General features: G+C 35.4%; 1 protein-coding gene across 3 annotated transcripts in view; it reads right to left on the reverse strand.

Annotated features, from left to right (window-relative positions):
- VPS41 (VPS41, HOPS complex subunit) overlaps positions 1-13,330 on the reverse strand; it is a 166,988-nt gene that overhangs the window by 115,510 nt on the left and 38,148 nt on the right. For all 3 annotated transcript variants that reach the window (XM_011376692.2, XM_023521282.1, XM_011376693.2), the window contains exon 4: positions 7,432-7,509. In XM_011376692.2, coding sequence (XP_011374994.1) covers positions 7,432-7,509 — 78 coding nt within the window. The remainder of the gene's footprint in view (positions 1-7,431; positions 7,510-13,330) is intronic.

Here is a 13,330-nt window from a genome sequence, read left to right on the forward strand (position 1 = left end):
ACAAAATGCTTAACTTATTTTTCAGACATAAGATGAAGACAGACCATTTAAAACATCACAAATTCAGCTGTACCTTCACCACAGAAATATTGCTACAATTCTAATGCTCTCCAGTGTAAAAGCATTGCTTTATCAATTCCCCATTAAGTCATTTTCCAAGTAGATTGTCATCTCTCAACAGTCTCAAAAGAAGCATCTTGTAAACCAAGTCGCAATGTCTCTACACTAAAAAGAAATTCCTGGAGTCAACTCACTAGACCTGCACTGGGAACCATTTCACAGAGCCTAGTTACATACATAAGCATGTTCTTAAAACACCAAAGAAATAAACTTAATTCTGCCATGTGATAAAAGATACCCACTCCGCAAAAAGAACAAAGGATCTGATGGAGCAAGTAGCAAAATTAGTCTGTAAGAATGGGTGTGTCAAGAAATTTCTCTTTCTTCTTCCCTTCTTTTTCCTTTTACTTCCTTCCTGCCTCTTTCCCTCCCCACTTCTAGGTTTGTCTGTCCTATATACACTGAACACTGTTAAAGCCAACCATATCAATAAATTTATGAATAACGGTTTCTTTCAGGAAGTGTCCTAAATGCCTACCAATGGACTCTTGGCTTAATCCCATTCCTCATAATGGTTGACATTTACTGAGCCTATTGCCACATATTCCACATGTGTATCTTAAATAATCCTCAAAATAATATCAATCAAAGGTGTGACTGTTCTACATTTTATAGTGAAAAGAATTCATACAACTCAACCAAAAAAATCAAACAATCCAATTAAAAAATGGGCAGAGGATTTGAACAGAAACTTTTCCCAAGAAGACATACAAATAGCCAACAGACATGAAAAGATGCTCAACTTCACTAGCTATTAGGGAAATGCAAATCGAAACCACAATAAGATATCACCTCACATATGTAAGAATGGCTATTATGAACACGACAAGTAATAACAAGTGTTGGAGAGGTTGTAGGGAAAAAGGAACCTTTAAACACTGCTGGTAGAAATGTAAATTGGTATAGTTACTATGGAAAAAAGTATGGAGGTTCCTCAAAAAACTAAGAATAGAATCACCATATGACCCAGCGACCCCTCTTCTGGGTATTTACCCCCCAAATTTGAAAACATTTAGCCATAAAGATACATGCACCCTTATGTTCATAGCAGTGTTATTCACGGTGGCCAAGATATGGAAACACCCGAAGTGTCCTTCAATAGATGATTGGATAAAAAAGGTGTGGTACATGTATACAATGGAACATTACTCAGCCATAAGAAAAAAGGAAACACTGCCATTTGTGACAACATATCTTGAGATTATCATGCTAAGAGAAATTAAGTCAGATAGAAAATGTTAAGAGCCATATGATTTCACTTATATATGGGATATAAATCTGAAAGCAACAAAGGAACAAGACAGAGACTCATGGACACTGACAACAGTTTAGTGGTTACTAGAGGGGAGGGGGCGAGGGATAGATAAAGGTAAAGGGGGTCAAATATATGGTGACAAAAAGAAATTTAACTTTGGGTTGTGTACATATAATGCAATATACAGATGTACTATAGAATTGTATACTCAAAACCTATATAATTTTATTAACCAATGTCACTCCAGTAAATTTTAAAATAGGTATAAAGAGAGGTTAAGTAACTCGCCCTAATGAACATGGTGCAAGAGCTAGAAGCCAGAAGTCTGACCCTGCGCCTGGCTCATAGCCATAGCGCCACACTGCCCAACTCCTGCCTCTAGACCACAACCCACCAACTCCAGAACCTGGCCAAGCACCCTAAAATGGGTATTAATGCCCTGTCAGTCTTCATCTCCAACCATCCCATCAGCACTTCTCTTTCTACTTCCATTCTGGGGTAGCTGGATTTCCAATAATGCAACTAAACAAGGCCCAAAGGGGCTAATAAAAGAAAATGTGAAATTAGTAGGTTCAGGAGGTTGCAAAATTTTGTGCAATTCTTTTCCCGGCAAGGCAAGAACTTCAGACTCCATCATGATATCAAGGAATAAATCTTCCTCCTCACAGTACAGTGAGGATTTTCTTCTTGAGGAAGAATTAAGACTTCAATGCACAAAGTAAAACTTTAAAACTTTTGAAAGGAAATACAGAAGAATATCTAAAAAATACAAACCATAAGTGAGAAGACTGATATATATTTACTGCCTTTAAATAAAAAACTTCTGAACAACTGAAAATACCATAAATGAGGAATTAAAAGATAAACCGTAGACTAGAAGACATTTGTCACTCTTCAAACAAGAAGATATTCTATATGTCCTCTGTCACTGGAGGAAAGTGCCAATTCCCTGGCCTACCACTGTCTGGTAACTGGTATTGATCAGACTTCCAAATGTTTTGCCCAACCGATGGGTATGAAATGGTGTCTCAATGTTGAAATTACAGAGAAGTAATTTCACACTTCCCTGATTACTCCATGATTACTAGAGAAATTGAGCATCTTTTTACTTATTGGAGACATTTTGAGTTCTGTCTGAGAATTTTTTGTTCATATTGTTTGCTCAGTTTCTTTCTGGGTTGTTTGTGTTTTCCTTATCAATCTGTAAGAGTTCGTTACAGAAGTAATATTTTAACAAAAATACATACAGTGTTAAAATTTGTTACAAACATCTTATTATTATAGCTTTTATTGAACTCGAATCAAAACAAGTGAACAAACGAAAACAACAACATTCAGATTTAAAGTATTTAGTATAAAAATGGATGTTGTCCTAAAAGTAAATTATCAGTAAATCATCAGTTTCATTTAGTAATAGAAAGATTTAATTGCAAGTGTGAAATTTGTCTTGCTGATAACTTTTGATTTTGAGCCATCACATGAGCCACCCTGATCAATGTTACTTTTGCTTGTAAACAATCAACTCTTTAATTACAGATCAATGTAGAACTTTACATACATACTGACAAAGTATATAAACTAACAATTCTCAAAAGAGTAAACAGCCTCATTAGCAGTCAGAAAAATACAATCTAAATCAATAAATCTTATTTTCTAGAAATCTATGTAGCAAAGAATATTTGAATGATAACAGCCAATGCTGATGATTAAATATAGTCACATTTTCATACAGTGCAGGTAGGTATATAATTCAGTTGCCCTAAAGGGCAGTGAAATCCAGCAATCTGCAGCAAAACCTTAAACATGTTCATAGTGTCTGACCTAGCAATCACCTCAAAGGATTTGTCCAAAGGAAATAATCTCTCACAAGATTCCCCAGCCCATCCGAGAATGTCCTTCCCAGTATTATGCCTAGATTTAGCATCATTCATTAAGTGTACAGGGCACTAGAACGTTGGTTCCAGAACAGATCCAGGCAGTAATAGATCTGCTTTTTAAGGAAACTGATTCTTTATGATTAGAGTGATGCTCACCCCCCTTCCCCTAATTCCCATTCATTTGAGCCTGGCCAGAGTATCCTATCAAACGACCTAGAGCAAATGCTTCAGGTAGAAGTAAATACCTCAACCAGGCCCATCAAAGTCTCTCCAGGCAGGTTTTTGCCAGAGCTACTGAAGGAATCCTTTCACGTCTGTGAGGATTACAGTGCTGTGACATCAGTCTTGGACTGTGGGCCAACCATGATGCTCACCTGATGAAGAGCCTATGCTAGAGATAGGGACTCAAAGACATTGTTTGAGCCCTGAAGCCCCACTTCACCTTGACTTACAAGAACTTCTGTTGATTAAGCTTGGCTGAGTTCAATTTCTGTCACTGAGAGACCAATGCGCTCTAAGATATTCATTTTTTCCCCACTAAAGTAAAATGGAATTACATTTCTAAACTACCTCACAAGGCATTTAATTCCTTCCCTCTGAGAGGAAACTCTTCTAGAAAATCTACCAAAATTCGGATAGACTTTCTGCTAACTAGGCAGATGTAGCCAAACAAGATATTTAGCACAAAACCTGCTACGGAGAAACCTATAAAACAAATCCTTACCTATCCAGTTATTCCACTTTCAGTCATTATATCATTTCTACAAAAGGTGGAGCTCCCTGCAAATAAATATACAATACAGATCCCATATTATACCAATACAGAACCAAACTGAAAAAAAGATATTGATAATATTGGTAAAATTCTTTCACCTCTCATGAAACTTAAACTTTTGGTATTTTCTCCAACCATACTTCATTGGTCAGAAAAGGAAAATATTAAACAAGAAATTTTTAAAAGACAGATATTTTTTCCTTTTGATAACTTAAAGAAAAACCAAAGAATCCAGTAATTAGATAATCTAGATTTATAATGTCAAGCACTTGAAGAATATCCAACAGTTTGGAGTTACAAACATACAAATAATGTTAAGTATTCTGAGGTGTAGACATGACCTCCAAGAACACATTATTCTATTTTTTCTGTAGCTTGTCTCTTTTTTAAATTATTTTTAACAGCCTTATTGAGATATAACCAACAAACAATAAACTGCAGATATTTAAAGAGTAAATTTGCTAAGTTCTGACATGTAATGCACTTGTGAAAACTTTGCTACATTCCTATCAGCCCTGAAAGTCTCATACCACTTTAAAATCCTTCCACGCCATCATTTGCCCATCTCCAGGCAAACAATGATCTGCTTTCAGCCACTATAGATTTGTTTGCATTTTATTAAATGGTATGTAAATTCAACCACACAATATATAGCCGTTTCAGTCTGGCTTCTGTCACTTAACATGATAAATTTTAGACCCATCTATGTTATAGCATGTATCAAAAGTTCATTCTTTTTTACTGATAACTAGAATGCCATGGTATAGATATACCACATTTTGTTTATCTGTTCATCTGTAGACGGACATATAGACTGTTTCCACTGTGGGGCTATAACAAATAAAACTGATGTAAACATTCACGTACAAGTCTTTGTATGAACATATGCTTTCTTTTTCTAAGGGTGGAATGGCTAGATTATATGGTAGGTGCATATTTAATGTTTTCAAAACTGCTAAACTATTTTTCAAAGTTTTACATTTCCACCAGTAGTATACGAGAGTTCTACATTGTCCACATCCTCACAAACACTTGGTATGGTCAGTCTTTTTAAAAATCATCTGGGAAATCTTTTTAAAATAGATTCCTCAATGTCCTCACCCTCTGCCAAACAAAACCCTTTTTACTGGTGAGGATTTCGGACTATGGCTTCATGATTTGTACTACTAGAATCAAAACTACAAATGCCAGGAATGGGATGAAGAGATACTTTTTGGGAAATAAAAAAATGTTATGCAAATATAAGATATTATTATCTTATCTAACTTTATTTTAAAATATTTTTACCTAGAAGTGAAAACTAAAGTCAGCAGTATTTGTTCACTCTTTTTTTCCCTAATACTTGTTTTACTCTCGCTGTGTTTATAATGAAGAAAAAAGTTCTCGATTAAATATGGCAAACATACATTCAAAGAAAATCAGCAAATTCAAGTCATAATAGTGTTTTTAGAACTGAAAGAATACCTTTTTAAGAAGAATAATACAGAACTCCACAAAGCAACTACAACATGAGAAACAGAAAAATTAATAAAGGAAAAAACATCAGAGATGAGAAGCTGAAGATTAAGGCTCCTTTCAAAAAAATAATGACAATCTAAAACTTGTCACCTGAAAGTCAATTACCTAATATGGTAATGATCATGAAGAAGCCAGGGCCTCATAAAATACTTTTCCACAGCAGACTACCAAAATCTTGAGTGAGACGAACAAATAAATATAGCACCAAACCATCTTCATCTCCTGCTAAAAAAAAAGAGTGCAAAACTATAGAGAACTTAATTTTCAAAGATGTCATATAGGCAGAAATAAAATAAAGTGTAGGCAACTGAAAAAAGGTGTGGGCGAATTTAGGGATGATACCATAAATTACCCGAGGAAGGATGTAAGATATACTTGACATAAAAGTGACATCAGAGAAGATTTACCTAAGGGGTATACTGAGTAGACACGAGAACTGACTAAATAAATTAATGAGAGAACAAACACATGAATAAACTCATACAGTATTTTTCTTGGTTTGTCTTTTGGCAATGGAACAAGCACTGTATACACCGTGAATCTTAGCAATTAAATACTGAAATTGCTACACAATATGAGAAAGATTTACTTAGAAGCAGAATGTTACAGAATCATTGAACTGGAGCAGGAAATTTAAAAGAATAATTAGGTAAAAAATTTTTTAAGGTAAGGAGAGATGAGCAACACCACAAAAAAGAGCTCTGCCCAGTACCAGCTCCACATTTTAATGGACAGCAACTGAAAGACCAAATACTTAAGTCATCAAGACGAGAGTTCAGTGTCCAGGAAGTAGATGAGAGAGGGCCAAAAGTAGATTCCTCTTGCCTGAAAGGGATACTAAAGCCAAACAAGAACCCACAATTTTCCTGATGTGTATGATTAAAGCACATAATTCCTTTTCTGTCACCATTCAGTGGTTTCATTTCTTTTAAGCAAAACGATGCAATCCCTTCCTTTTCACCTACAATGTGTCAGGTTTAGAAACTCTAGTCTCCTTTATGAACCACACCAATACCTTATGAAGGATCTTTCGACAAGTGCTGACACTTTCTTAAAAAAAGTATTATCTGCCTCCCAAAATGATCAACTTTTCCACTCCAAATGTTCACACTTACACAACCATGGATGCCCTTGATACTTTCAAGGTAAGGTACATCCTAAACACGAAATCGAGATTCGAATTCAACATTTTCTTCCTCCTCAATGATTCCAAATCACAATTAAAAAATTGAAAAGCCTTGATCTTCGCTTTCAATAAATATAATTCACATAAAATATTAGCTTTATATATTTAGAAGAGAGAAACTAAACCAGTAAGGTGATTAATCGATTTTCAATTACATGTGCCATCTGTACAAGATGATGGGGCATGTACTTAAAACTGACACTGGTGACCAGATGAAGGGGTTCACACTTTAAATACTCCACAAATCCCTTTGTGTGTATTAGCACCATTATTCACTACTAATTTTTTTCCTTTTATTAACATTTCACTTAGACATTCCACAGTTATAGTTTTAAAAGAATACGTATAAGAGTATCTTAAAATATTTAGTTTAAAATACTTAGTTTAAAGCCAAGTAGATGACTATAATTAACTAAAGAATTGCAATTAAACAAATTTTAAAAAACATTTTTAAATGGAGTTCGTATATAAAAGATACCCAGTCAAAATACTTAATATATATATGTAGACCTCTTTCTTTACAAGGTTCACCTTTAAAATTTTTAGCATATACTATAAAGTTCAGAGTTACTTTTTCACCAATTTAACTGATGAAGATCCTTCCTTTATGCTATTAAAACAAATAGCTAAACGTAATAATATAAAGTACAAATTTTTACATAAAATTTGGCTAATACATTATTTTAAACTATATACTTACTACATCAAACTTCTGAGTGATGTTCCCCTGGATATCAAGTAAATAAACCTTGCCATAATGTGTGCCCAGTGCCAAAAACTGTAAGAAGAAAAGACGGGTCAGCTTATTAATGTAACATTAACATACAATTAGTAATAAAACCATTTTCAAAGTCAAGATTCTTAATGCATAAGTGATTTGCAAGGCCTTGGAAGATATGCAATCCTTGAAGAAAGTCTGTTACCAGCTTCAGGGAAATAACAGAATGGGACCTACTTTATTGTGATAGTGCAGGCCAGCTGTCAGAATGACTCATGAGGACGTTCATCTACTGACAAGTAATGGTGTGTATGTGGTCTGTACGCAATGCCTGATGGACTGAGGCAGCAAATTAAAATGCAGCTATGAAAGCACAACCAACCTGCAGCTGAACTCAAAATCAGAAGGGAACAATTAAGCAACTAGCTTAATTTATGGCAAATGTGTAAATATGTGCTATCACTTAAGTTCAACATATGCACACACAAACACACAACAAAGTATTTATTATTTCTTAGGAAAATCCATGTTATAACAAGAGAAGAAAAAATTCAGAACTAGAATGTTTCTATAAAAGTTAATTTATAATATGGAGTGTAAATGTTGATATTCTAATGCAAAAAAATATCCTTTTCTGTCACAAAATAATTACTGAGCTACATACTCATTTTATGGTACGAAATTAGTTTATAACTTCCACTGTTTCTTTAATTCTCTGAACAAACCCTAAACAAACCAGAAAAAACTTTAGGACTATCTGAAATAATGACATGAGATTTTTCTTCTTTTTTATTTATTTTACACATTATTCAAATAGTTCCAAATTCTCTGTATTTCACTGTATGTGAGCATGCTTCATTGCAATCTAAAATGAAATGCTCAAATTTACAGGCACTACTAAGCATTTCACTCAAGCAGCGCAATCTTTAAAAAATAACCTTACGGAAAGTCATGACTTAAAAAGATTTATCAAAATATAATTGCTTAAAATGAAATATCAATTCAGGCACTTAAAATATGAAGCTACATTAAAGAGGAGCAACAAAAATGGAAAGAAGGGGTTCATTAGAAATTCATCCCCTGCAATGCCTTTCACTCTTGCAAGGTTGCCTTTTTTCAAGAAGAAAAAAGTCCCCTGGGTAAAAAAAATCAATACTGGTTAATAAAACATCAGGTGTGCAGACATAACTAGGTATGACGATTCCACGGCACAGGCCTGCCTGAATGCACCAGGTGCCATGCCGATTACTCATCCAGGGCAGACAGCAAGCCTGGTGAAAACAGGATGCCTGGGCCCTGGAAAGGGAAGGGGCAAGAGGTAATTCTGGGGGGAAATTAGTCTGAATATTTAGAACAAATCAGGATGTTTTCTCCAAAGCAAAAGAACATTCTAATCAGAAATAGAGGACTCAGATAATTGTAATTTTTTCTCTACAATGACACTCTAACAATATTTAAATTAAGAAAACCACATACTACTAACAATACTCCACTTCATTCTGAGGCTATCTTTGGTAACAGAATGAGTCTTAAAAGCTCACTGCACCCCAAGTACTCAATGGTATTGATTCTTCTCATAAATACTGTTTTCAGTTTGTTAGAAAACTAAGGGGGACTAGACCCTTAAAATGCTTTATTACTGGGTCATTCTCTGACACCTCTGTGAAGGCTGTACTTGAACTTCCAATTATACTTTATTTCATTAGTTTTAAAGGTTCTACGCACGGTACTTTATCCAAACATTAACTTCCTTTTTTATTTTTTCAAAATTATTGGTTTAATACATTTAATATTTACGACAGAAAGAAAACATGCAATAATTATTTTGATTTTACAGTTTGAACCTAAAACTATAATTACCTTAGAATATTTTTGAAAAAAAAGTGGTTTTTATGACTTTAGCATTTATTTACAAAAACATTTAGTCATTTAGATTAGATAAATTATTGCTGTTCCCTTTTAGAAATAAGTTTATGCACTCTTAAAATGCAAATGTGATAAACCAATTAGATAGGTCTTCAAAAATTTATTTAACGACCAAAACTATTGGTAAGTCATAATTATATTTGTTAATGCTTCTGACTACTTAAAATAAAAAAAGCAAAACTGGCCATAAATCACAAATGTAAATACAAAGCCTTTAAACGTGACTCTCTTTCCAGTCATTAAAAGCCTTGGCTTTTTAACCACTAACTTTTTTTTTTTAAGCCGAGAGCACTTAAAATCCAGGACAGGCAAAGAATAAATGTAATTTAATTAGCACCTTCATGTTTAATTACAGAAACTTGACTCCTTTTTATAAACTATCAGATTGGGCATCCGGTCTTTCTGAACCACTCTATAGCATAACTGCTTTTACTTTGAATGATTGGGCTTTCTGTATATAAACAAGTAAAAGTGATAAGCAATCCTTTGGACACCACAGAAGAAAAAAGCAGCAGCACATTTCAAATGTGGTCAGCTGTATAACATCTATGTTTCACATAGCTTTTTATAGTATTCAAAGTATTAGAGCAGGAAGTGCCTTCAATTACATGTGAAGAAATAAGTCCAGGAGTTGATGTGACTTCCCTGGAAACAGGCAATAAGTGGCAGAGTTAGGGTTAGAATTAAGAGTTAAAATATTCTCCATTGTACCAGAAATCTCATAAATAAAAACATGGGCCTCAGATTAAGAGTGCATTTCTAAAAGTTAGCACAGATTACAGTTCCGACTGTCAGGCTCCTTGGCCAAGTTGGTTTAGATTGTTCTCCATTTCACCCATTTAATGGTTATTCAACACACAACATAGTAATAAGGGAACAGTAATAATTTATCTAATCTAATCTATAGTAAGCACAGACAGTTAGCAAGCATGATTTTAAAAGGTGGTAGTTTAATGAAGACAGATATAAAAACCTGATTATTATTACATTTAAAGAGTACGCCTAGAATGGAATATCTCTAAAACCCTATGGTGTTAGCTACGCTGAACATTGGACTTTGAAGAAGGAGTCAGACACTAGAAACTGAGGCAGATGGGGCAGGCTTGTAGTAAAGACCATTTTAGGCTGAGTGAATACAACTTGCTCAAAGTTATGCAGTTTTAAAAAAAGAAGCAGAACAAAGTCAAGAAATTACAAGTAGCTTTATATGGCAAGAGTATCCAGTTCATGCCCAGGGGAGGAGACAGGTGATGGGGCAGTTAAGGTTGGTTAATAGGAGGCATTTGAATATTGATGGAGAAATGAAAGGTAGGAAAATAAAGGGAAGAGTATGTGTGTCTAAATCATGAAGACATCAGGAAGTCAATAAAAAGTTCTAAGAAGGAGGATTACACAATCAGATTCAAGTTTCTGGAAGATTATTTTAGCAGAAACAACTGTTAGGAATGGACTAGAATGAAAGCAAATATGAAGGAAAACAGATTGGTTTGCAGTGCCTGCATTAGTTCCAGGAAGAAATGAAGCATGCCTGAACTAAAAGAGAAGGGCTCAGGATGGGAGTGGATTCAAGCAGGTGACAGGGAGTGGAATCCAGGCAGAAGAAATGTTATGAGTAAAAGGAGCCAAGCATTGTCATCAGAACGCCTCATCTGTGGCAGAAAGTAGTAAGAAATAAGGCCAATTACGAGGGGGCAAGGCCCTTATAGAGGGCCTTACATACCACATTAAGGAACTTTGATTTTATTAGTAGATTATGAAATCATACAAGGATCTTAAAATCTGTATTTTTGACAGATAATTCTGGCAACCAGGTGACAGATGGGTTTTAAGTAGAAAAATTAGAGGCATGTGAGTACAGGCAGAAGATGAGGGCCTAAGCTAGGGTAGGGGTGGTAAGAAAATCACCAAGACTTAGGGAATGACTGGGTAGGAGGAGTCACATGAGACAAAGGAGATGGTGATGCCACCAAATGAGAAAGAGAAAAAAAAAAAAAAATGCAAGGTTACAGAGAAAAGAAGATGAGTACATTATGGACATGCTGAGTTTCAGGTAAAAACAGAACAAAAGGTAGAGATGTTTAGGAGGCACCTGGATAAATAACACTATTCTGGGAAGGGGCAATGTAGGTGGTCACGGAGGTCATGAAATTTAAAATCAAAAAGTACAAATTTAGAAGGAATGTGGACAATGGACCAGATCTTGGGAAAATCAACATGTAAGGGAAAGGTAGAAGTAAAAGAAAGCGAAAGAAGCAGCGGGAGTAACAGAAATGATCAAGAAAATAATAACAGATGGATGTAATGATGAAGATGTTTTCAGAAAGTGAGATCCACAGTTTTAAAAACAGAAAAATATCCATCAACTGGTGAATGAATAGAAAAAATATGGTATATTCATAAAATGGAATACTATTCAGCAATAAAAAGGAACGAAATACTGATACAAGAAATCTCAAAAACATTATGCCATGTGAAAGAAGCCAGACACAAGAGACCAAACAACATACGATTCCATTTATATGAAATATCTAAAATAGGCAAATCCTAGAGACAGAAAGTATATTAGTGGTTACGTGAGGCTAGAGTTAGATCTGTTCATTGACATAGTATGTATCATAAGAAGAGAAGGGATGAAATGAGGTGGTGAACAAAAGGGCCCTTGAACAAGAGGAAGAAATCTCCTGTAGGTCAGTATAGGCATGGATTCGGATGAGTTGGGAAAGGGTAAAGGGGTCGGGAACTGAGGCTGATCATGCCTGATAGTTTCAATTTTTCCTTTTTTTAAAATTTTCTTAATTAAATAGAAATAACAGCATCCTCTGAAAGGAAAGGGATAGTGGTTGAGAAGGGGGATTGAGGGCTAAAGAAGCTAATGAAGAAGAAATAAAAACAATTTTAGTGGCTAGGGACATAACAAAGGACAGGGGTGTAACAGAACTGAAGATGCTGGTAAAGTTAGAATAGTTTACCATTTAATGGAGTTAGAAAATTTTTTTAAAAAGAATGGATTAGCGATCAGGGCCCCGTAAAGTCAGAGAACAGGATTAGTAGAAAAATAAACACAAAATTTGAAGAAGAAAAGGAGTCAACAGAGAGTGCACTGAAAGATCCTCAAGTTCCAGGTACTGACACCATCCAGAGTATGTTCTTAATAATGGGGAGATGAAACAGGGCAGAGTGGAATTAAATTAGGTTGAAGACGGGTGGCTCCATAGTGTAGTGATTAGCACATCTGCTTTACACGCTGAAGGTACTGGGTTCGTGCCCCACGTGGAGCCATGAACCATACCCTGGGTGCGCCAGGCCCCCCCAGTATGCCAAGGATGCCAGGCCCTGGGTGCACACCGCAAGCGTGTGAAAGGAGACACCTTGCCTTCAGAGATCTGGTTCTTAAGGGGAAACAGCAACATCCATAGGTCAGGGGTGGAAGTGGGGGTGGGGGAATTAAAGAAGGGGTAAAAATAAATTTATAAAAATAAATAGATAAATAGATAAATAAATAAATAAATCAGGTTGAAGAACTGCAAGGCCATTCTTCAGTGAAACAAGATGACAAGGAAGTTGGGAGATAGATAGCAGCAACAGGTAGGGGTAGATAGTGGTGCAGCCAAAAGGCAAGCATCTCAAAGGAGAGGGTTTCTGGTAAAACAAGAGTCAGCAATTATTCCTGTAACATGTTGAACAAGTACAGGAATCAGTTTACAATGGAATGAAATCTGATGAGGAAGAAAGATGAGGCAACACTGCTGGTAACACAGAATAAAGCCAGGAGACGGATCAGAGCTGTGGAGTCTGTCTTTTGTGGAGGGACAAAGATTCACTCATAGGGTTCACAGGGAAGAACAGGGCACTAGTTGAAGCTGCTTGGCTTCCTATAGTCGGATTATGACACATTTTGTTTTAGTTCAAGAATGGGCTAAGGGTGCTGTATAGTACTTAGCCCAGACTCAGAAAG

The sequence above is a fragment of the Pteropus vampyrus genome, unplaced genomic scaffold (genome assembly GCF_000151845.1).
Source record: "Pteropus vampyrus isolate Shadow unplaced genomic scaffold, Pvam_2.0 Scaffold302, whole genome shotgun sequence".
In the NCBI taxonomy this organism is placed as follows: Eukaryota; Metazoa; Chordata; class Mammalia; order Chiroptera; family Pteropodidae; genus Pteropus; species Pteropus vampyrus.